General features: G+C 44.5%; 9 protein-coding genes across 16 annotated transcripts in view; 2 read left to right on the top strand and 7 right to left on the bottom strand.

Moving 5' to 3' along the window:
• Positions 1-106: 106 nt before the first annotated feature.
• LOC117144212 lies at positions 107-1,358 on the top strand. 2 transcript variants are annotated; one of them, XM_033309261.1, is made up of 5 exons: positions 107-181; positions 405-683; positions 745-844; positions 907-957; positions 1,039-1,358. In XM_033309261.1, exons 2-5 carry the CDS (start codon positions 409-411, stop codon positions 1,120-1,122), a joined length of 510 nt encoding a protein of 169 aa, XP_033165152.1. In that variant the 5' UTR covers positions 107-181; positions 405-408; the 3' UTR covers positions 1,123-1,358. The 2 variants fall into 2 exon arrangements, with proteins under 2 accessions (XP_033165152.1, XP_033165153.1); XM_033309262.1 differs by lacking the exon at positions 107-181 and adding an exon at positions 235-253.
• LOC117144210 (inhibitor of growth protein 1) lies at positions 1,253-3,355 on the bottom strand. Its single transcript, XM_033309260.1, has 3 exons — positions 3,013-3,355; positions 1,979-2,931; positions 1,253-1,917 (listed from the first exon to the last, which is right to left on the bottom strand). The coding sequence occupies exons 1-3, from the start codon at positions 3,152-3,154 to the stop codon at positions 1,711-1,713; spliced, it is 1,302 nt and encodes a 433-aa protein (XP_033165151.1). The 5' UTR covers positions 3,155-3,355; the 3' UTR covers positions 1,253-1,710.
• Positions 3,356-3,879: 524 nt separating this feature from the next.
• On the bottom strand, positions 3,880-6,354 carry LOC117145128 (zinc finger and SCAN domain-containing protein 12). The gene is made up of 5 exons (XM_033310649.1): positions 6,109-6,354; positions 5,714-6,034; positions 4,791-5,629; positions 4,413-4,733; positions 3,880-4,351 (listed from the first exon to the last, which is right to left on the bottom strand). The coding sequence occupies exons 1-5, from the start codon at positions 6,142-6,144 to the stop codon at positions 4,249-4,251; spliced, it is 1,620 nt and encodes a 539-aa protein (XP_033166540.1). The 5' UTR covers positions 6,145-6,354; the 3' UTR covers positions 3,880-4,248.
• A 238-nt stretch (positions 6,355-6,592) lies between these two features.
• On the bottom strand, positions 6,593-8,194 carry LOC117144294 (zinc finger protein 32). The gene is made up of 3 exons (XM_033309398.1): positions 8,000-8,194; positions 6,937-7,949; positions 6,593-6,880 (listed from the first exon to the last, which is right to left on the bottom strand). Exons 1-3 carry the CDS (start codon positions 8,108-8,110, stop codon positions 6,742-6,744), a joined length of 1,263 nt encoding a protein of 420 aa, XP_033165289.1. The 5' UTR covers positions 8,111-8,194; the 3' UTR covers positions 6,593-6,741.
• Positions 8,195-8,303: 109 nt separating this feature from the next.
• LOC117144293 (transcription factor Ouib) lies at positions 8,304-10,181 on the bottom strand. Its single transcript, XM_033309397.1, has 4 exons — positions 9,972-10,181; positions 9,009-9,913; positions 8,825-8,947; positions 8,304-8,572 (listed from the first exon to the last, which is right to left on the bottom strand). Exons 1-4 carry the CDS (start codon positions 10,083-10,085, stop codon positions 8,446-8,448), a joined length of 1,269 nt encoding a protein of 422 aa, XP_033165288.1. The 5' UTR covers positions 10,086-10,181; the 3' UTR covers positions 8,304-8,445.
• Positions 10,182-10,335: 154 nt separating this feature from the next.
• On the bottom strand, positions 10,336-12,021 carry LOC117144295 (protein krueppel). Of its 2 annotated transcripts, none has more exons than XM_033309399.1 (4): positions 11,779-12,021; positions 10,886-11,721; positions 10,702-10,815; positions 10,336-10,641 (listed from the first exon to the last, which is right to left on the bottom strand). In XM_033309399.1, exons 1-4 carry the CDS (start codon positions 11,899-11,901, stop codon positions 10,527-10,529), a joined length of 1,188 nt encoding a protein of 395 aa, XP_033165290.1. In that variant the 5' UTR covers positions 11,902-12,021; the 3' UTR covers positions 10,336-10,526. The 2 variants fall into 2 exon arrangements, with proteins under 2 accessions (XP_033165290.1, XP_033165291.1); XM_033309400.1 differs by lacking the exon at positions 11,779-12,021 and having other exon boundaries at positions 10,886-11,177; positions 11,606-11,668.
• Positions 12,022-12,261: 240 nt separating this feature from the next.
• Positions 12,262-14,011, bottom strand: LOC117143965 (transcription factor Ouib). Its single transcript, XM_033308899.1, has 4 exons — positions 13,796-14,011; positions 13,020-13,741; positions 12,840-12,959; positions 12,262-12,782 (listed from the first exon to the last, which is right to left on the bottom strand). Exons 1-4 carry the CDS (start codon positions 13,910-13,912, stop codon positions 12,458-12,460), a joined length of 1,284 nt encoding a protein of 427 aa, XP_033164790.1. The 5' UTR covers positions 13,913-14,011; the 3' UTR covers positions 12,262-12,457.
• Positions 14,012-14,283: 272 nt separating this feature from the next.
• On the bottom strand, positions 14,284-15,987 carry LOC117143964 (chitobiosyldiphosphodolichol beta-mannosyltransferase). The gene is made up of 3 exons (XM_033308897.1): positions 15,320-15,987; positions 14,698-15,258; positions 14,284-14,630 (listed from the first exon to the last, which is right to left on the bottom strand). Exons 1-3 carry the CDS (start codon positions 15,877-15,879, stop codon positions 14,411-14,413), a joined length of 1,341 nt encoding a protein of 446 aa, XP_033164788.1. The 5' UTR covers positions 15,880-15,987; the 3' UTR covers positions 14,284-14,410.
• Positions 15,988-16,409: 422 nt separating this feature from the next.
• The window catches only part of LOC117142860 (protein tincar), a 60,892-nt gene continuing 56,427 nt past the window's right edge, over positions 16,410-20,874 (top strand). For 3 of the 6 annotated variants that reach the window (XM_033307112.1, XM_033307111.1, XM_033307110.1), the window contains exon 1: positions 16,411-16,676. The gene's annotated coding sequence lies outside the window, so the exon portion shown is untranslated. Of the gene's footprint in view, positions 16,677-18,265; positions 18,353-20,874 lie in introns of all 6 variants that reach the window. The other 3 variants (XM_033307109.1, XM_033307113.1, XM_033307114.1) reach the window with 2 other exon arrangements.

Genomic DNA, 20,874 nt, shown 5'->3' with positions numbered 1-20,874 from the left:
ACTTTAAATTTGCAAACATTCTACTTACTGAAAATGTCTGGAATTTATTACACAGATAATAACTTTTCGCGATATATTCAACTAAATAATTATCGATAATTCCTTTTTTACGCACGCATGGCAACCCTATTGCTCAAGCCGTTGTTGTTTTTTCAATTAAGCGATTATTATTTAAAAAAAGGTACGCCCACGCCCTAGAAACCAAAACAATCTGGACATTTTTGAAGGATATATCCCAGGATAACCCTTAGAAGTAGCTATCAATTGAAAAGCTGAAGAAAATCATACATTTCGACTGCGTTTTCATTGACCAAAATATTTGGGCGTTGACGCTGTCACGCAGGCCAAAGAAGTTTGAGATCGGAGAAAATTGTTCATTGGTGTCTACCGGTCTTTTCCCACAGCAACATGGTAGTGCTGAGCTCCTGCTGGTCGCCCATCATTTGGTCGGATAATGTCCGGACGGGAAGCTACGCCGTGGCCGCCTATACGGCTGCGCTATCCGCCGTAATGATCACGATGATTTCATATATGCTAGCAGGCGGGGAGTCTGCGCAGCTCTATTCCCCACTCTTTGAGACGGACATCCGTTCGTCGATGCCCGTGGCAGGTGGCTTCTTCATCATCTACTTCCTGCTCATCATCCTATCTTCCTATTTGGTCTACTACGGAATTAAGATCAGGTAAGACGGGCTTTGGCTTTCTATATGTATGGATCTAGTCATGCTTGCATCTGTTTCTCAGCACTCGCGGATGGCTACTGCCCTGGCTGGGTCTAATTGGACTGGCCATTCTCTTCCAGTTTTGCTGGAGCCTTTGGCTTATTGGAGGCTACTATATTTATGTGAGTAGCGATTACCTTTTCCATGAGTTATATCTAATGGATTCGTGTTACTCTACCGCCAGCTGGAGCAAACCTTCTCGGCCCTTTTGAACTTCGTTTGGGTAGCCTACAATGTAAGTGGTTGAGATTCAAGGAACAGCAGCACCAACTCCTGGATCATCGTGTTTATAAACCCATTTTACTCATCCACTTAGATCTATTGCTGGCTGGTGGTCTTCTCGCAGTACCAGATATTCCTGGAGATCCAGAATCCGAACATTGAGCTGCTGATGCCATGATGGAAGAACCTCCGTACAAAAGCTCGAATAATCTATTAGAATACTTTTTGACTTGACACGCAACAAGAACTCCCTCCATGCGCATTTTTTACAATAAGAATTCCATACAATTCCACAGATGCCTACCAAATAGTTTTATATAAATTTATATATTTTACACACATTTATACACGATCAATTATACTTATGTGTAATTCGAATGCCTTAGTCTACTAAACGACAATTAAACAAATAGATTCGTAAAACTACTGTTACTGTATACGGGGTTCCTTGGGGCCAAGAAATCATTGCGGGCTTTGAATATCAACGTTTATTACCGTAAAGTAAGTTTAGGTGTACTCTAATTATACGAGTTTGTGTGTGTTTACATTGAGAAAGATATTGTTTGTACAGAAACTTTAAATGAAAACTGACGACCTATAACCATAGAAGCAAGGGACCTAAGCTGGGTAAAAGAGGGGAAAGTCGGAAAGGGATCGGGTCTAAGAAAGTCACTAAATATACATTAAGGTAAATCTTAGGATCGAATATTTTACAGAGCCTGGTGTTAGACACAGAGCAATGGGTTGGATAGGCTGGCCTAATAGACTAGGTCTTCTCCTCCTTTTCCTTGTTGTAGCGCTCCAGTTCCTTGAGGAACTGCGCCTTGGGTTTCATTACATTTGGCCGTTCTCCGCGGCAGTTGGGGCAGAACCACTTGCCCTTTGGTTTCAGCACCAGGGAGACGCACGAAAAATGGAACCACTCGATGGGGCACAGGTCGTTGTCGCACAGGATCATCTCGCCGAAGGAGATCTGCAAGAGAAAACGTGATTAGTGGCCAAGCCTTCCGATAGGAAAAGCACTGCGAACTCACCTGATTGCAGACACAGTAGGTCGGCTCGTCCGGATCAATGGTCTCCGGCGGCGGTGTCTCCTCTCGCGTACTGGCATTGGCATTTGAAGCCCCAGAACCGCGTACCTTGCGTTTCTTCTTCTTTCCGGAATTATTGCCACCGACTACGCCTGCTCCGCTGGCACCACCACCTCCGGCTGCTCCACTGCTCGTGGCTGCAGAGCCGCTAGCCAAACTGCCGGAAGCCGACTGCAGACTGGACTTTCGTCCCTGACCCGCTCCGCTGGCACCGCCCAACGAGGATTTGCGCTCGCCACTGCCACCACCACTGCCACTGGCTTCATTTGCCGAGTTGGACTCGTTGCCGCCCATCTCCAGAGAGCTTCCGTTGTTGACAACACTCTCGTTTCGCCTCCTCGACCGCTTGCTGCCTGTGCGCTGCAGATCTCCGCCTCCTCCGCCGCTGGCATTGCCATTAGACCCGCTGTTGCCACCATTACTGACATGGCTCGAACGCTCCGAGTTGGGCGTTGAGCCGCCACCGTTGCCGGAGTTCATGGCACTGGAACCGGGCACAACACCACCTGCATAGCCGCCCAAGGCGTACAGATCTTTCGCCGAAAGCAGGCCGTTTCCATTCAGGCCACCGTTGCCAGTGCCCGCTTGGTTGCCCTGCTCCCTCATCGGGCTCTGCAGGCGTTGCAGCTTCGAGGGCGCGCCATCGTCCAGAAGCGCATACCGATCGCGGTCCTCCTTCAGGTCCAGGTTCTGCTGGTCGGTGTCCAGCTGGCGCAGCTTGCCGTCGATTATCTCCTGCATATGATTGACGATCTGCATTTTTTCGTCGCCCAGCTCCTGTGCCTGAATGAGACTCTGGTGCATCCTGGAGATGCTTCGAGACCGTCGCCCGGCATCCGCGGAGTTCTGCAGGGACAGATACAGGTCGTAGTAGTGGTCCACGTCGCGAATGAGGCCTGTAAATCGACGGGTTTGGACCAAGAGGCGAGGTTAGGTTTTCCGCTTTTCCAACAGGCGTAATCTCGACCAGAACTCACCTCTGTACTGGACGTCTATGTCGCGGATGCGTGACAACTGGCGCTGCACGTCGTCCGGCAGGTTTTCCACCGAATCGATATAGTTGTCCACATAGGTGGCCGAATTGATGGCCTCCGACTCGGATGCAATGGGGTTTATCATCGTGTTTGGACTGCGAATCGCGCTATTCCCGCCGCGACATTGGCTCGGGGACGTGGGTTCGGATGTGAGCTACTCTTCCGGCGCTCTGGAAGGGATCGGCTGGCTATATAGTACTCCGATTCCACTCAGTTCCAACTTTTTGTATGGCGTTGCGAGTCGCAACTTGCGACTGTACTCGTGTGTGCGTGTATGTGTGAGTAGGTATTATTTATATGTATGTATACAATGGGTGGTGGTCCTTTGCAACACTGGCCGGCTTGTGTTTTGCTACACTGAAATCGGGGTGGTTAACGGCACTGCTATTTCGGTTGACTTTTTAATAAATAAATAAATTGGTTTAAATAGTTTGTGGTTAAATATTTACTTATCATTTCCCTAGGCAATAGAAAGTATTAAAAATACTTTCCAATTAAATAGAAATTAGATTATTACGTTCAGTTCTTTTTTTGTATTCAATTTTTTATAATATAATTAATATAATTACTATTATTATAATAATCGTAATTTTGAAATCAGTTAATGGTTCTGTTTCCTATTACTGTGTTTTATTTCACTTTTGAATAGTCAACGACCAGAGTTGGAAAAAAACATTCAAAACCAACCCCCTTACTGACTTGCCCGGGAAACTGGAGTTATTCAAATAACAGTATCTGCTGGTTTTTGAATTAGGAAAAACAAATAAAAAACTTATTTATATTTAATATTAATAATAATATAAATATTTTTTGTTCCTTTCATGAAACATACGTCTGAACTATTCAGATTGAGTTTATGTTCATTAAGTTTAATGTTATTAAATGCATAATTCTAATCTTATACGGAATATATTTTTAAAATATTGTTCGGGTCATAATCTTCTATATTGGCACTTAACGTGCAATCACCTTATAATTATTACGTACTTCGCCATGAAAGTATATCAATTTTTATAAAAATTATATATATTCAAGAGTTTGAGTCTTTTCATCCTGAGTTCTGGCTCGCACTCAATGTGCATTTGGCTTAAACGCGGTCAAGTGATGTGTTTGAGATTCAAAGTCCATTTTGTTAATATCCTTATCAATATCTTTAAATGCTTGTTGCAGTCCATTAATTTATTCTTTTATAGCTTTCTGCATATTATCCCGATGCAAATCGGTGGTTTTGTGTTTGTTTAGATTATATCTATGGCGGTAGTGAACATCGCAGACCTCGCACCTGGTAAAATAAATCAAAAATAAGTAAACGGACAGCAGTCGGGATTCCCTTTTCAACCCACCGATAAGGACGCATTCCTGTGTGTACATCCTGGTGCTTTATAAGTTGGGAGCGCAGCAGGAATCCCTTTAGGCAGATGTCGCAGCGAATGGGAAACTTGTCGTGCAAAGCTTGATGTCGTTTCATGGCAGATGGGTCTGCGAATTTCATCTGGCAAATCTTGCACTGGAAGGGCCTGCTTCCGTTGTGGAAGTTCATGTGCAGGACTAGTCCGTTCTTGCTGGTGTAACTTTTGGTGCACATGGTGCAGTAATGGCGACTGGGTCCCTCTTCCTTCGATTTCGCCCGCGTGCGAATGCGATTGCCTGCTCCGTGAACATTCCTGGTGAGTCAATCGAAGTGATAAGATGATGGAACCATCAAATAGTTGTGCACTCACCTCTCGTGCCTGTGACGACTGCTTGCGTTTGCGAAGGACTCATTGCAGTGGTTGCAGGGAAAGGGATTTTCGCCCTTGTGCATCGCCCTTACGTGAATGTTGCGCGTATAGAGATCGTAGAACTTCTTCGGGCACTCGGGGCACTCGAAATTCTTGGCCCTATTGTGCCGGAGCAAGTGCATCTCCAGCTGACTGCGTTGGCGAAAGGAGTGCCCGCACTTGTCGCAGACATAGTTCAATGGCTTCGCTTGAATCCTTTCGCGTCGCCTTCGTTTTTTCTCCTCTGGACTCACCCTGAGTTGAGGTCTCTTTGGTAGTGGTAGCGAATACTTTGGTGCAGTTTCCTTCTGGCTATTGTACTCACCGAGCACAACCTTATAGACCTTGGCTCCGTGATCTACCTTACCAATCTCTTCCTTTGTCTTACACTTTCGTATGCTAATTATTTCATTATATGACTTGTTTTGCTCCAAAGCTAACTCTTCTTCTGTATCTCTGTCTAGATCCAACTCCTCTTCACTTAGTGAAAACTGAGTTGGATCTGCATCCAGTGGAAAGTCCTCTTCATCCATGGCACCCTCACTATCCGACCACAACTCTGAACTGACATTTTTTTGTCCTAGGAGTTCCTCTGCCTGCTGGGCGGACTCTTCATAGAGCACATTTTCCAGCTCCGACTCCATTTCCTCGTCACCGATTTGCACATTGCACTTTTTCGTCGTCTGCCTAAGCTTTTTGTCGACCTGCTGGCACTTGGCACGGAATTCCACGGATTTATTCAGAGTTTCCTGGCACGTTGCGCAAATGTGATGCGGTAGCTCCTTCACTCCTTGTTGTATCTGCAATTAAATGTTAGTTTATTAATGCAGCTCTGTTTTAATATTATATAGTGGGCTTATTTTAAATGCATATATTAGACGTACCCACACCCCAGTTATGACCTTTATGTTGTGCAGAAGCGCCACGTTGACCCTCTCATAGAGATCCTGAGCATCCTCATGCCGCGATATGATGCGAAAGCAGGTGCGGCACTGGCTTCCTGGATCGCAGTCCTGGAGCCCAGTGCTCTCCTCGTCGAAATTACTATCAAAAAACGCACTGTCTGCCGTGGTGGTGTCCAGGGCAGTGGATGTGGTGCAGGTAGCGTCACTGTCGTCTGCCTCCGCCAGGAATAGCTTCACAAGCTTTTTGTTAACCTGCCGCGAAGAGCGCATTGTATTTTTGTTGTCGTTTGACTGGCGCTCCTTGAATGCAACAAAAAACGAAGGTATACATAATATACGAGATTAGAATATTAATAAGGGTTCGAGTGACACACCCATTTTGAAACACTGGATGTCCTAGACGACCTCATCTCTGAAAGTTATTCGCAAATACTTGGAGTTCTCCCGATTTTGGCAATGTTGAATCGAAAGTTTTCGGAGAAAAGTTTCGCGGGCAGTTGGGAAAGTCCGGAAAATGCTTTCTTTTTTCACCGAGATGTGCTTGGACTCGCAGAGGAATCTATTGCTGTGGATGTGAACTGCGCACTTCATCCTTTGCCGGCAAACTGCGAATTTCTGCAAAACAGCAAGCACGATTTGCAGGGCTGCATAACCTTGAACTAGGGGTTGAACTCAGGGCTGCATCCATGTGCGTAGCCAAAAGTACTTTTCAGGGGGTAGCGATTATAGTCCGGTGTATATGGCTTTTTTTTTACTTTAAACACTTGTTGAGAATGGATGAATGTACTCGGCACAATAATACACAATTCTTTATTTTTAATTTATATTCTTTATTGAAAATTATTTTCCATTTGATTTTAATGAGAAAATATTATCACCGATGTTAGCAAAACCACTACTATGCAATATCTTTTTAAGAAACAAGGGAGGGGCATTTTGCAAGTCAACAGCAGAACATGCGAAAGGCAAGGATGAATGCTTAATAATCCACACAAGAAACCAACGATTTACCCATCCGGCTGGACAGTAGCATCTCCACCCACAGTGTTTTTTGACTGCTCCTCAACTTTCAGACGATGGTGCTTCGACTTGTAGTGGGTGGCTAGGGCGTTCCTTCTATTAAAGAACGTTTGGCAGAGCTCGCAGCTAAAGAAAATGTATTAGGTAAAGATCCAACAAGTGGCTGTTTGACCGAAACTCACTGGAATGGCTGTTCTCCCGTGTGCACCACGATGTGGTCCTTCAGGGCCGTCGAAGTCTTGAAGGCCTTCTGGCATGTGGAGCACACGTGTGGTCGGTGGACGGGACTCTCCTTGTGGTTGCGCTCGTGGTTCAGACGCTTGAGGCAGTTGTCAAATCGCTTGCCGCAGTACTTGCACACGTAGGGCAGCTCACCACGATGCTTGATCCGCACGTGCAAATTGAGCAGGTGTTGGGTGAACTCCATGCGGTCGCACTCCTGGCACTGGAACTCCTTGGTGCCCTTGTGCCGTCTGAGGTGCACATTGAAGTTGCCCTTCTCGCTAAAAGATTTGCCGCATTGGTCGCAGAAATATAGTCTGTGCTCCAGTGCATAGGCTCTTTTGGCAGCTCCCCATTTGTTTCGTGTGGCATACTTGTCCTCTTTGGTCTTATTGGTAATTGAGTCAATATTCTCTATTCTTGCCATGTCCTTGCCAGGACACTCCTCTAAGCACCCTTTGTTCCTCGGTTTTCTTCGCGTTTTCTGTACTTTCTCGATGACTTGTGGTGTTCTGGGCTCTTCCTTCTTGACTTGGGGCATTTTGGATTCTGCCTCTTCGTGATTCATGGACTCCTCTGGATAATCAGCTGAAAGCAGGGGTTCGCTCTGAATAGGATCCTCGCACCGGAGAGGATCTATGAGATCGGCAGGCGGTATTTCTGGGACAATCAAAGGGTAAATTGGGGTTTCTACTGTTTTAAGAGTCCCTCCATTCACTTTCTTGCTGCGTTGTGGCAGAATCCTCCTCCTTTGCGGCTGTGCAATACTAATGGGCATAACATACACCCTACTTTCTACCCTGTTATTCCCGCCTTCCTTTGCAGTCTCAGTGTCCGAATCCTCTTGTTTGCCCTGCTTTTCGAACCAAGACGAATTGGTTCTGATGCAGCGCTCCCGGAATGCGGTGGCATTGTTCAGATCCAGCAAGCAGGATAAACAGATCCTCGTGGGCACACCCGGCAGGTTCCTCAACTGGAATCGAAGAGGAAATGACTCCTTGGTTACCGGGAATGTTCACCTACCCAAAGGCCCGTCAGCTTGAGGATGTTGCTCAGGACATCTCTGGTCTCTTTGTCGAAAAGTGCCTTGGCGTGCTCCGCCTCCTGGCCACAGGTGCGGCACAGCGTGGTCATCCTTTTTGCAGTTTCAACTCAATTGTTTAGGTTTCACCAAGTAAACAAAGTTGGACTTCTGTTTACAGAATAGTTTATCATTGTTTTGTGTGAATGGCACATTTTAAAGTGAGCTACATGTAATTAGTTCCTCTGGCGCAGAATATTTAAGAGGATGAGATATCCACTTTTAAAACTGATCGATACACCCAAATCACAGTCAGATATATTATGATATTTAATCTTATTAAATTCTTAGAAATAATTTTATGCTATTACAATTTTACAATTGTTAACAGATAAGAACATTAGGTCTCTAAACGGATTACAACACTTAACAACAAAACATTTGTACCTTATTTATTTTTGGAATCTTTTTCGGACTTAGCACTCATTGCGATCTGTCTCCTTTGATGCTGCCCGGAGCGGTAGTGGGTCCTCAAGTTCGAGTTCCGTGTGAAGGACACTTTGCAGACCTCACAGCTGAGGGGAAAGTAGATAAAAACAGAATTAAACATTTGAAAAAGTAACTTTTCAATCAGAAAATAGTTAACATTATTGATGGATACAGTGGATAATAGAAGATAAAGAGTTACAAAGTGGAATTCATAACATTTTTACCAGGAAATAATAAGATCATTGATATTTAAAGGAATATGGTAGTGTTGTAAATAATGGCTTTCCAAATGGCGCATGGAGAAACAAATCTAGCCATATATCTTCATAAGATCTTACTGGAATTTACGCTCGCCAGTGTGGACCACCTCGTGCTTGGCCCTCTGGTAGTTCGACTCGAATCGCTTGTCACAATAGTTGCACTTGAAGTTCTTTGGTGATTTCCTGTTCCGGTGTACCCGGCTGAAAGAATGGGAGTGTTCGTGGGGGCATTTTAGGGATTTAAGGTATGCTATAGACTCACTTTTCGTGGCGCGATCGCATAGTACTGTGCGCGAATTTCTCGTCGCAGAACTGGCAGGCGTATGGCTTCTCTCCGCGATGCTTCACCCGAATGTGAATGTTCAGGATGTACCTGTTGAACTCCTTTTGGCCGCACTCAGGACACTCGAAGGGCTTGACGCCCGAGTGGCGCAGCACGTGCAGGTTAAAGTTGCCCTTGTCGGTGAATTTCTTGCCGCAATGGTCACAGACGTGGACCTTTCGGCTTACGTAGGTTTTTCGTTTTTTCTTCGCAGTTTTCAGAATGTCAGTATCGTCGTTTTTGGGAGATGACCTGTTGGTGTATTTTCGAATAGACTTCTTATCTTCGTCAAGGGCCGGTTGACGCGACGTGGCTTTTCTATCTGACATTGAATCAATTTCTGTATCGCTGTCGCCGTCCTCGTTCTGCCAAAGCTCGTCCTCCTCATCTGGGTGTGACTCCTCATATTCCTGTGACTCCTCGCCAGCATCATGTCCTTTCCTTTTATCCACCATATCCTCACACTCCTGTTTTTGCTCTTGCTCATTATCCTCCTTATTGGAGGGTAATTCGCTGGCAATATCTACAAATTCCTTCTGCTCATCAACCTCGCTTTCTTCCTCCTCCTTAAACAGGTCGTGGTCCTCCTCCAGTCCCTCATTATCCGCATATGACACCTCGTACAACACCTCCTGCTCCACTTCCGCATCGTTGATCTTCAGCACCTCGTGCGCGTCGCTCAGTGGATCATCCCAGCATCCGTCGTCCTTGGCTTCCAGTCTTCGGCGCTGGGTTGTCAGTCGATTGTTGGTATTGATGCAGACTTGCCGGAAGGCAATGGCGCTCTTCAAGCTCAGCAGGCAGCAGGAGCACATATTCCGGGGCATCTTTGAGTGATCGGTGAGCTTGAAAGCCAAAAGAGAATTAGCGGTTTGATTTTGTCAATTTAATTTACACACTCACCCAAAGGCCCGTGACCAATGCGATTTGCCTGACCATTTTGATGCGCTCATCGAATATGTTAACTGGATTTTGCGTGTATATTGAATCTCCACACAACCGGCATTGTGGCGTCATTTCCAAGAGTTATTTTTCGAGCCAAAATTCCTTACTTTATAAAGAGCTGCTTCTTCATTTTGGGCCATTCGCAGGGAACTGTTGTTATGGTCCGCGTCTCTGGTGAATGCGGTGGCGCCAGAATTTGAAAATGGCACCTTTTATTCAAGGGTTGTTATGAAAGTCGTTATGGAATATACTCCAAGCATTTGCTTTTCGTGGTAAATAATTCCTATTTAATGTTTTAAACAAGTATTAAAAAATGACCAAATGACAAAAACGTAATACAAATAAGTTACAGCAAACGAAGGGCAATCCAGTGCCAAAATAATAAGAATACGTTCAAACATTTATGTCTAGATATCCTGAGCCTTAAAATTATTCAAGTCGTGCTTCCAATTGGACTACATAGTCCGCATCTTCCAAGACGGGATTAAAAGCGATCTGAAATTCATAGGCGGATCAGTGCTCTCCTTCGATTTCCAGGATGGCGTTTGCCCTAATCAGGTGAGCAACCGAATCGAAGTGTCTCCTTAGCGCTGCCTTTCGGGCAAAGTTGATTTGGCAAATTACGCAGCTGAGAGGGAAATACACGACTTGTATCGAATATACTCCAGTTTCATATCAGTTCACTTACTCAAAGGGCTTAAGACCTGTGTGCAGGAACTTGTGCTTATTCAAGCAGGTCTTGGTATTGAATCTCTTGGTGCACTGGTCGCATTGGTAGCTCAGATCTCTGATGTGCCGTATTCTGTCATAGTGATAGGGAATGGTTTATGTCAGCGCTTTTAAAATTAAATACAAATGCAGTAAGGACTTACCGCTCATGGCGCGACTTAGCTGAACTTGTAAAAAACGTTTTCGAGCAGAAGTTGCACTTGAACGGCTGTTCGCCCATGTGTCGCACTCGTTCATGTAGACGAACCAGATACTTAGTGACGAACCGCTTGTCGCAGAACGTGCATGGAAAGTTCTTCTCGCCCGTGTGGCGCACCATGTGCGTCTTCAGGTTGTATGGAGTCTTGAAGACCTTTTCGCACTTAGGGCACTCCAGGGATTGAATTTTCCGAGCTCTCCTCTTTGCAGGCGGTACATTCTCAGCTGCCCCACCTTCTGGAAATAATGCAAGAGGCTTTACTACCTTAATAGAGGGACCCGTTTTAAGTAGGCTCAGATCGCTTCCAATTTGTATAAAGTTTCCCTTTTTTGGGCTTTGTGCATCAACTGTTTCAGGCAAGTTTTCTTTTGCCAACGAAGTAGTCTCAATTAATGGATTTTTATACTTAAATATTAAGGGCGATTCCGAATCATTAGGATTATGTGGTCCGTTTCTACTATCTCCATTGTCGAGATTTAGATCAATTTCGAATTCCTCTGCTTTTTTGTCAAATGGATAGTTTTCCAAATCAGATAGTTTTCCTTCTTGGTGCTCCGAATACGAAGTAGTGTGGGACTCCTCCGATTCCAAGTCACTGGAATCCTCTTCTGGCTCTATATCGGATACAGTGCTACTTAGATCTTCATCAAGCCCATATTCCCACCTTAGTGTTGCTTCATCGTGAACTCGTTGAATGCGATTCTTCAACTTAATCGATGTGTTCAAGTCATTCAGACAAGATGGACAAATATGACGCGGCTGGCGTTCATTCTGTTCTAACTGTAAATGGAGTAACTGGGTTATGCCATTCAGACGCCAAAAAAGCCATAAACATACCCATATTCCAGTGAGATCCTTGATCTTGGCCAGAATTTCCAGGCTAAAAATAATCGTGGGATTCAGGCGTCGGAAACACGAGGCACACAAATGGCATTGCGAAGGCTTTTCCATTTCAAGCATTTATCATTTATCCCGGTTGAATTCCCAAAACAATCAGCTGTAGTTTAACTGTTTATGTTGTCAATTATAGAAAAAAAAACGGTAAAAGAGCGTACGCAATGCAAGAATTTCTGTTTACTCCTTAAGCGGCAAAATTAGCTGTTTCATGGCGTTACCAGATAAGTGAAAACTAACTGTTCTCGTTTTCTAGAAACCAGGGACACAACACCGAAAAAGTTTTTTTTAGTTTAAAATGTATATATTATAAGCGAAAGTTTAAATTTTCCCAAAAAGAAAGGTTCAAGCTAAAACACACGTTCGGCTTATTTCTACCGTTTTTAAAATTGGTTCCATATAATTTTTATTAAAAAAATCGCGCAGTGTAATTAGAATAAAATATATTTTATAACAAATTGAAATCCAAGACCGACGTGGAATTCCTTCCACGCTGGTGCTAATCGTACGGTTGGTGGTTCAAAGGAGTTCTCTGAACCACCGAAAAAGTCAAATAGTCTGCATCCCTGGCATTGGCGAGTTTGTGGCGCCAACAGAATCGAATTTTTGTTTGGGCTTAAAGTTAGGTGTACAGCTCCTCTCCCTCCGCCAAGGCTTCATCGTACTCGAAGTCCTCAAAATCCGCGTCCACATCCTGAAGTTCCTCGTGGTCCTCATATTGCTCCTCCTCTATGTTCTCTAGTATTACATCCAGTTCAGCCTGGCTATCCTCCATTTCTGCCTGACCCTCTTCCATATATCCTGGACTCTCCGCCGGATCACCTTCTGACTGGAATTCCTCTTTCGGGTCATTCACCAGCAAGTTGACCCGCTTGCGGTGATACTTTGTGGAGTAGTGCCGATGCAAAAACTGCGCCTCCTTGAACTCCTTGTTGCAGGTGAGGCAGCTGTGAGAGAATGAGCGTTTGTACATCTATTGATATGTATTTTTTAACGATTCTTACATGTGGACATCCGGTTGGTCACTCTTGTGCCCCTCCTCGTGCTTCTGCCTTCCCTTTTCGCTGTTAAATCGTTTGCCGCATATTTTGCACGGGTGGACCAGTTCGTTGGCATGCATTTGACTGTCAAGGTTTTTAAGGTTTATATAGATAAGGACTAGTGATGATTAGGCCAGCACTCACCGTTCATGACGACAGCGGCTGGGACTATTGGCGAATCCCATACCGCAGAACTTGCAGACGTACGGTTTCTCGCCCTTGTGATGGACTCGAATGTGCAATCGGAGCAGTGGCATGGTGTAGAACTTGCGGCCGCACTCGTCGCACGAAAACTTCTCCTCGAAGTGCCGCAGCTTGTGATCCTTCATGTTGCTGTGATCGTTGAACGACCAACCGCACTGGTCGCACACGTATCGCTTTATCGAGCGATCGACCTTGGGTTTCGGTCGCCGCTTTCTGGGCTTTCGGACGAGCTCCCGCGGAGGTGGCGGTGGACTATCTGCCTTCTCGACCACCGGCACACGAAGGCGCTTGACCCTGACTCGTGGAGACTGGCTGTTCGATAAATTTTGGGTCTCAAGCCTGATTTTTTTGGGCGGAGGAAATCTTAAAATCGGCTTTTCGTCCTCCAAGAAATCCTTATCTTCATCCAATAACTCCTTATCATCGTCCAGTAGCTCCTTATCGTCCTCGGTGTCATCCAGCACCTCCCGTTTCAGCAGCGGATCACTATGCACTGGCAAAACCTCCGGGGAGCCTTTTGAGGCGACACCCGTCTTCGAGGAGTTCCTCTGGTGGAGATTTGCGTGCGTATCCAGGCATCGCTGCCTGAAGGCTACGGCTTGGGACAGGTCCAGGAGACAACACGCGCATATGTGCTGGGGCAGCATCTTCTCCAAAACGATCTGGAAATGCATGGATTATGAATAATTCCGGACAACAAATAAAACGGACGCCACCTCTAAGCCCGTGATTTGCTCGATGGCCATCCGAATGCGATGATTGCGCTTCTCGAAGATGTTCTTTGGGTGCGGCGTGAATATCCGCTCGCCGCAGATCCGACACTCGCTGCTCATTGTTACGAAATTAAATAAAATTGATTAATTTTAATTACAAATTATTGTAATTTTTGCGCAGCCGGTTTGGTTTTGCAGTGTGACCGTCGTCCGCAACTAGAGCTGTCCAAACATCGATTTTTTTATTATTTTCCGATACATCGATGTTTATTTCAGACTATCGATGTTGGTGGCCTTTCAAATAAAAAAATCGGCACCGTCACCTTTCCATTTTCTTTTTTAATTAAAAAGATTTTTTTCCTAAGAAATCACGCTTTATAAAAGAAAATATATTTTTGGTAAGTATTTGTATATATGTAAATATACCTTTCTTGTAAGCAATTGTTTTTATCTTTTGTCTACGATTATAAAAATAAAATAAGCATCTTGTATAATCTGCATAAGCAAGTTTTAAGCCCTTTTGTGTAAAGAATTTATAGTAACTAACCTAGGAAAAGCGATTAGCAATCAAAGAAAGTCTCTCATAACGTGTAATTGTCAAATCTTTGTCAAAATGCTCTACAGAAATGCCTCCAGTACGGGTGCCGCGATCTGGAGCCAACTCTCCCGCCATCGCAGCTCCTGGAACTCATGGATTTTGCGCTGAAAACTAGCTCTAGTCTCCTGGATGCTGGGATTCTTTGGAAAATTCTCGAACCATATCCTCAGCTGCTCGGCCAGCTGAACATGGTCGCCAAACACGAAGCCATTCTCGCCGTGCTTCACCAGCTCATCAAGGCTAAAAAGTCATTTGTAGTAGTTAGTATGAAATAATAATAAAGCCAAGAGATGGCAGGGTTATTTACCACTTGAAATCGTAAGCGCAGACAGGCAGCCCGCTGCCGAACATGTCGACCACCTTCATGGGCAGGTCCAGCCCACTGGTGCTCCAGTGCAGGCACACGCCCAGGTCGGCGCTGGCCAGAACAGTGGGGTAGTCCTCGATCTCCAGCCAGGGCGTGATTACCGACACCTTCTGCCATTGCAGCTTCTCGATCTCCGCCACATAGTGCTCCTTTTGTGGCCCCTTTCCGGTGATGATGCACAGCAGGGAAGGATAAATCAACGGCTCCGCTTGCGCAGTCTCCTCGTAAGCTTGCAAAGCCTTAAGGAGTATACCGAAGTCCTCGTCCGGCGTCCAACTGGTGCTGGAAACTAGCACGGCTTGTCGCTGAGGTCTGTACTGCACAATACCGCTGGCCAGCTTCAGGGTAAGAGCGGTGGCCTCCAGAACATCGAATTGTTCGGCGTCCTTGGCCTGGAACTGTGGATAGTCTTTGGCCAGCTTCAGGTACAGCTCGTGCTTGTGAGTCAAGTCGATGGGATGGAATTGCGCGGGCGCACGATCATACAGAACTTTGACAGGCCTGAAATATGAGTCATGGTTTAGTTATTTACATCGTTTAAATGGATGTGATGAGGACTTGCCCAATGCCCCAGTTTTGCTGCAGATCCTCCTGCATGGCCCGCGTCACACAGAAGTGGGTGTGTGCCTTGGAGCCGAAGTATCGCTCCAGTCGCCTAACCAATCGAATTAGAGGACTCTGCTCTCCCTTCGACATTCCCAATGCCAGCACTGTGTACGTGTAGTTGTGCCAATCGATGGCCAGCTTGGTCCGTGTGACCGCACAGTACAGATAGCACACAATCAGCGTGGGAATGCCGGGCGGATTCTGGACGAGTAGGAAGCTGGGACGGCCAATGGAAATGAGAGCCATCAGCAGACTGAGTGTCTGCCAAAAGACCTTGAAGAGCAGGCGCAGTTTGGGCGTTAGGTTCGTCACTGGGACGGCAGTTAGCTCGTGGATTCGGCAACGCGGATGTTGGGTCAGTTCCTCCAGCGGCCTCGTCTCCAGATACCCAATCATGTCCACGTGGTAGTTCTCCTCCAGAAGACTCTGGGCATGGTACTGCATGCGCGGACTGCGTCCAATGTCGCCCAGCACGATGACGCAGGCGTTGCGCTTCTTGGGCGGCACTTCCGTCATCGCTGGGCAGGAAAAATACGCGCTTTATCTGCGATCAAAGGCAATTGCGCGTTTTGTTTGTGATTCGGTTGAATCCTGCGGAATAGTGGGACCGTACTCAGCTGCTGCACAAAGCCACGGAACTCTGCTACTATGGCGCTATGTTAGGGTGGTTCATTTGAATGTTTATTTACTACTTGTTTTAAAACTTGTGATATTTTATCATTTTATCCATCCAATATATGAGCTTATATCTGTTGACTTGCCTTAATACTAATAATCAGAATGTATATGAACAAATTTCTTTTACTATATAGATTTCAGACTTTGAAGTAATAACATAGGTGAACATGAAGTATAACATTCACAATTTTAAGCTACATTATTTCTCTAACATAGCATTTACATTCCTTAACAGTACTGTTAAATAAAATGAGTGCGGTTAACAGGGAAAAAACTTAACAGTTGCAAAGTGACCGTACCTACTTTGCGAATGTATGGTTTTAATTGCAGTAAACGAGACTGGTCGCACCACACCGCTCAAACTGAATTCTCCATTCAAATTCGGATTCGTATGGACGTGACGTCGCGGCTCGTGAGTGCGGCACTTTTCTAGCGGGACTACAAGCTCAGTGTGTGTGTGTGCGCGACATTGCGTCGGTGTGTGTGAGTGTTTACCCACAAAGCTGTTCTACAATTTTCGCAGCAACTAATGCTCAAGTAGAGGAAATATTATTAAATATACTAGTTGGTGATGAAAAACAAGTAGTTGAAACAAAGTTACAAAGCTTAAGACTGCGCAAACGGAAGAATTGCCGGTGAGTAAAATCAGGAAAAGCACTCCAACTGCCGTTATTTTACGCATTTTCGCCGGCACAACAAGCCGGCTTTCCACCCTCCAGTTGGCGCCTGTCTGGTTGTCAATGTGTGGGTGGCTCTACCGATGTCCGCGTGTGTGTGTATCTGTGCCTGTGTGTGTGTGGGGGTATTTCGAGTCATCGAATTTCGATGAAGTGGAAATGCAAATTTCGTACACCACACACTACAATTTCCCGAGCTCCTGCCGGCTTTGTTTTCCATTTATGCATTTTTATGCGCGCAGTATTTTCCTCACTAGTGCCATCATCAAATTTGTCACACGACGTCTGGTGTACAGATGCGGTAGAAATATTAATATCGCTTACAGATTTCTATACGCATATGAATAAGTAATTAAGAGAATACTAACCTATAAGGCCTGCAAATATCCTTTAAGATTTTATTTGCAAATGTCAAAGGAATGTCAAAGATACTGTTATTGTATGTAATTGCTCTTAAAGATAAACAAAGACTTAATTGATGTATGATAATCTTAACAGCTATTTTTAATATTAACAATTTCCCATATAGAAATTAAACATTCACAGACATTTACTTATTTGACTTATAGCTATCAAACTAATATGCCGAGCCAGATTTATTGGTTTTGAATATGATTTTCCGCATGATACAGATATTGTATTATTCTGGACCCAGCTGTGTGTGTGTGTGTGCTCCACGTAGTTTATCCCATTAGGCTCGTCTGCAATTTCTGATCCAGACGCGATACGCTCCGCGCATCGTCCTTCTGCTCCTGCGTCCTTCGTCCTTCCCAGAAGGCAAATAGCCAAGCCAGCGGGCCACCCCCAAACGGTGGGTGGTGAATGCGGGGTGGTGCTTGCACTGCTGCCCGGGTGGCTGGGTGGTTTTCAGTGGGTGGCTGTATTTTCCTGGGGTTGGCCCGCAAGTTTCCACTCTTGATTTTTGATTTCTGTGCGACTTTTTATGGCGCTGCAGAAGTTTCCGCTCAGCCGTCGTCCTTTTGCGCTCTTTTCCATTCTCTTTCCGTATGGCAGCATTTAGCATAGAAAACTTATCCTCGGTCTAGACACGGAATCAAAAGGACATTTTCCTTAACCAGGTTTATGCGGTGGCAATATTGCAAAAATCATATCTCAGGTTAATTCATATATTTGCCCTAAAGCTATTATTTTTAACGATAAATGGACTGAATATATTCAACTATTATATTACTTTAATCGATAAACACCTTTACCTTTATGGTAAGTTAGTAACTAGCAAGAATCGTTGTTGGAATGCTTGAAATCAATTAAAGAATATTGTTAATTCTAAGAAACAACCAATTTTTGCTCACATTTCACAACATATCTATTTCCATGTACCATGCCAAATCTAATCGTATAAACCTGCTTTCATTTTAGTTGCATTTGTCTTTATTTTTGTGCGTGTTTGCTGTCTGCGACATTTTCTGCTTTTGCTTCAGCAGGATTAGCATTAATTTCATGTTGAATTTATGTCACTGAAAATTTATTTCGCCAAAAAAAAAAAAAAATAACTAAAATCTATCCGGAAAATTGCTCTCTTGCAGCTGCACCGGCAAAACATATCAAAGAAGGGATTATTTGGGACTGAAAAATTCACTTTAAAGGCGCTCAAGAGCAAAAACCCGTGACAGGTAAGCTTTTGCAGGCAGTGTGTGTGTGGATTTTGTATGGAATGGGATGGATGTGGGTGATGTGGTTGGATGGATGGATGGGTGGTGAGGTGATTCAGGGAGCTGAGGCAGTCAACCTGAATAGTCGATTATCGCTGCATCTAATTTGTATGCCAAAGTCGTCGAGCTGTGTATGGGCCCGCATGCAGACCGCTCCAAAGGCGGCGCGAGCTATTTGAATAATTCGCATCATGGACTCTCGGATGTTGTGGGGTATTTCGTCTCTGTCTCCAAATGGGGCAGATATTCCAGGCGGGCAGGGACGTGGCAGGAAAGTCAGGGCATCTGAAGAGACGGCGCCGCATGCAGGCAGCTGCATGAGCTTGTAAAATGCCAGCAGACAATGCCAAATATCCTAAACAAACTTCCGCTTCGCAGACGCCGTCGACTTCTCGACGCAGAGGTGGCTATAATTAAAAGCGGTGCGAGCGAGAGGCCACCTCGTGCCGCATGTCAGTGGGAGAGAGCGCGCGATAGCGTGGCAAGTGCAACGCATCCAGGCCCCTTTTTCTATTTTCGCTGGTGCCTCGCTTGCTTGTTTTACAGCCGAGCACTGCAAAGTGAGGAATTCTTAGTTTTCATCTAAAACAATTAGATAAAAATGCTTTCCAGTCAATAAAACCATAAGATATTGACCAGTTTGTATCTTAAGCTGTATACATTTTAGTGTGTATACGTTTTAAATCTGAGGATAATCATCTAGACATGATCATAAAATGATTTAATTTTGTAATTAATCAGTGTCATTATTGAGAAATTAATAACATGATTATTTCATTAAACAAATCCTTTTCGAAGAATAGAAATATATATTTTTTTAATTACCGTCCATTAATTTCTCTCAGCGTATCGCAAGATCTGTACCACGACTGTGATCAATATCAAGTGCCTTTGACATTTTCCACATAACAATCGACAACTGTTCGCTCGTGGAAAGCGGGGAAAATAGCTGCGGAAGTGCTTTTCCCTCACTCTTCTTTTCTCTTTCTCCAATTCTCGCGCTGCACTTCAATTTGTGATAGTTGTTGCCGAGAAGCAGGAGGGGATTTGGATTTGAAGGAGGAGGAGGACGAGCTCGAGGGCAATTGAGTTCAGTCGCCACACGTGACAAACATGTGGAACAACTCAGGTTGAGATAGTGGACTCGGTGTCATCAAAAGGCAAATTATGCGGACCAATTCAGGTAGCAGAAACGGAGGAGAAAGATACGAGATATGTAGAACAGTTTCTTCTTCGGGTCAATGACTAGAGTCTCTTTCCATTGCTAAACGCAATTTTAGTTGTACAGGGAATTTTAAATTAGTTTTTAAGGCTAGTTTATTATTACTGCGTTTTATTGCTAGGCTTAATACAGGTATAATGTTGCTAAACTCCATAAGCAAAAAATAAAGTATGCTGTGTAGATATAATAATAATAATTTGTTAATATTTCTTTTTGTGGTTGAAGCTTGTTCTTTACTGCCCATTACACTAACAATACCTTTTTACGCAATAACCACAATCAGCAAACAAGTTTTTGTTCATAAATGGTCATATAAAATTGAAATCGTTTACAAATTTCCAATATCAAAAGTGCATAGAGGTCACTGAAAAATGGTATCTCAAAGATTCAATTGCCGAGTGTTCCACTGCAAGGAACTAGAGATTCCGTTAAGCTGTCGGATGCAAAAGTCTCGGCAAAGATGCAAGTTTGCCAGCGGGTCATTCGAGTGGAGGCCCGTATCCCCGCACGTGGACACTTCAATGACTGACTGACTGAATGACTGGCAACTTGAATGCCTGACTGACCGAATAAATGACTAGCGGACTAACTGACTGACTGCCTGACGGGGCACGCAACAATTGTGGCAACAACAGAAACGACTCGAAGGAGAAAGGCGAGAAGGAAAGAAGGAAGTGATCAAGTTTTTCCTTCCCAGGTTCTGCCTTCCAAATTTATGCAGTCCCCCTCCAAATGCAGGAGTAGGAGAAGCAGGAGGAGGATGAGGTCATTGGGGTGGATGAGGAAAGTACCGGGTGAGTGCCCTGGGCAGCGACAACTGCAAAGTGTTATTAAGTTGAGTTGTTGTTGTGCCGCTATTACGGTGGCTCTTTTGTTGCAACTCTCTTCTGTAACTACAGTAGAACATCGATAGTTACATCTTATAGATATCATCTTTATATAAAATGCTCCAAATAATTTAGTGAATATTCATAATTACACCCAAATGTTAGTTATCAGAACTTTTAGCCATAAAAAAGTAGCACTTAATTCCCAAACTATCATAATTAGTTAGCTAATAAAACAGACTAAAATCATTCGATTCTGCTTGCTTATCTGTCAACTTTGAGAGTGAAAATTAGTACAAGATACTTAATTAACAGCTGTGAGAATTTCAATCTGAGCAAGTTCAGAGTTCCGGGCAAACGAAAAGTTTGAAATCAACCCGGGCAACTTTGAGTTAGTGAAGTTGGACTGTATGTTTGTGTTGTCACTGCTCTTT

This window comes from Drosophila mauritiana, chromosome 3R, assembly GCF_004382145.1.
Source record: "Drosophila mauritiana strain mau12 chromosome 3R, ASM438214v1, whole genome shotgun sequence".
NCBI lineage: Eukaryota > Metazoa > Arthropoda > Insecta > Diptera > Drosophilidae > Drosophila > Drosophila mauritiana.
Note: the sequence above shows the minus strand (reverse complement) of the source record. Positions and strands in the feature narration are given on the sequence as shown.

What these genes read in the sequence shown, in the direction of transcription:
- LOC117144212 (XM_033309261.1), top strand. Translation starts at nt 409, where the DNA reads ATGGTAGTGCTGAGCTCCTGCTGGTCGCCCATCATTTGGTCGGATAAT. An exon ending in TTGGAGGCTACTATATTTAT is followed by an intron (nt 845 to 906) that starts GTGAGTAGCGAT and finishes CTCTACCGCCAG; the next exon opens with CTGGAGCAAACCTTCTCGGC. An exon ending in TCGTTTGGGTAGCCTACAAT is followed by an intron (nt 958 to 1,038) that starts GTAAGTGGTTGA and finishes TCATCCACTTAG; the next exon opens with ATCTATTGCTGGCTGGTGGT.
- LOC117144210 (XM_033309260.1), bottom strand. Translation starts at nt 3,154, where the DNA reads ATGATAAACCCCATTGCATCCGAGTCGGAGGCCATCAATTCGGCCACC. An exon ending in CATAGACGTCCAGTACAGAG is followed by an intron (nt 2,932 to 3,012) that starts GTGAGTTCTGGT and finishes GTCGATTTACAG; the next exon opens with GCCTCATTCGCGACGTGGAC. An exon ending in CCTACTGTGTCTGCAATCAG is followed by an intron (nt 1,918 to 1,978) that starts GTGAGTTCGCAG and finishes TTTCTCTTGCAG; the next exon opens with ATCTCCTTCGGCGAGATGAT.
- LOC117145128 (XM_033310649.1), bottom strand. Translation starts at nt 6,144, where the DNA reads ATGAGGTCGTCTAGGACATCCAGTGTTTCAAAATGG. An exon ending in CATCCAGTGTTTCAAAATGG is followed by an intron (nt 6,035 to 6,108) that starts GTGTGTCACTCG and finishes GTTGCATTCAAG; the next exon opens with GAGCGCCAGTCAAACGACAA. An exon ending in ACAGGAATGCGTCCTTATCG is followed by an intron (nt 4,352 to 4,412) that starts GTGGGTTGAAAA and finishes TTATTTTACCAG; the next exon opens with GTGCGAGGTCTGCGATGTTC.
- LOC117144294 (XM_033309398.1), bottom strand. Translation starts at nt 8,110, where the DNA reads ATGACCACGCTGTGCCGCACCTGTGGCCAGGAGGCGGAGCACGCCAAG. An exon ending in TCAAGCTGACGGGCCTTTGG is followed by an intron (nt 7,950 to 7,999) that starts GTAGGTGAACAT and finishes CTTCGATTCCAG; the next exon opens with TTGAGGAACCTGCCGGGTGT. An exon ending in ACGGGAGAACAGCCATTCCA is followed by an intron (nt 6,881 to 6,936) that starts GTGAGTTTCGGT and finishes CATTTTCTTTAG; the next exon opens with CTGCGAGCTCTGCCAAACGT.
- LOC117144293 (XM_033309397.1), bottom strand. Translation starts at nt 10,085, where the DNA reads ATGACGCCACAATGCCGGTTGTGTGGAGATTCAATATACACGCAAAAT. An exon ending in CATTGGTCACGGGCCTTTGG is followed by an intron (nt 9,914 to 9,971) that starts GTGAGTGTGTAA and finishes TTGGCTTTCAAG; the next exon opens with CTCACCGATCACTCAAAGAT. An exon ending in ACTGGCGAGCGTAAATTCCA is followed by an intron (nt 8,573 to 8,824) that starts GTAAGATCTTAT and finishes CTTTCCCCTCAG; the next exon opens with CTGTGAGGTCTGCAAAGTGT.
- LOC117144295 (XM_033309399.1), bottom strand. Translation starts at nt 11,901, where the DNA reads ATGCTTGAAATGGAAAAGCCTTCGCAATGCCATTTGTGTGCCTCGTGT. An exon ending in AGGATCTCACTGGAATATGG is followed by an intron (nt 11,722 to 11,778) that starts GTATGTTTATGG and finishes CTCCATTTACAG; the next exon opens with TTAGAACAGAATGAACGCCA. An exon ending in ACAGGTCTTAAGCCCTTTGA is followed by an intron (nt 10,642 to 10,701) that starts GTAAGTGAACTG and finishes TTTCCCTCTCAG; the next exon opens with CTGCGTAATTTGCCAAATCA.
- LOC117143965 (XM_033308899.1), bottom strand. Translation starts at nt 13,912, where the DNA reads ATGAGCAGCGAGTGTCGGATCTGCGGCGAGCGGATATTCACGCCGCAC. An exon ending in AGCAAATCACGGGCTTAGAG is followed by an intron (nt 13,742 to 13,795) that starts GTGGCGTCCGTT and finishes ATGCATTTCCAG; the next exon opens with ATCGTTTTGGAGAAGATGCT. An exon ending in AGCCGCTGTCGTCATGAACG is followed by an intron (nt 12,960 to 13,019) that starts GTGAGTGCTGGC and finishes AAACCTTGACAG; the next exon opens with TCAAATGCATGCCAACGAAC.
- LOC117143964 (XM_033308897.1), bottom strand. Translation starts at nt 15,879, where the DNA reads ATGACGGAAGTGCCGCCCAAGAAGCGCAACGCCTGCGTCATCGTGCTG. An exon ending in CAGCAAAACTGGGGCATTGG is followed by an intron (nt 15,259 to 15,319) that starts GCAAGTCCTCAT and finishes CTCATATTTCAG; the next exon opens with GCCTGTCAAAGTTCTGTATG. An exon ending in TGCGCTTACGATTTCAAGTG is followed by an intron (nt 14,631 to 14,697) that starts GTAAATAACCCT and finishes ATGACTTTTTAG; the next exon opens with CCTTGATGAGCTGGTGAAGC.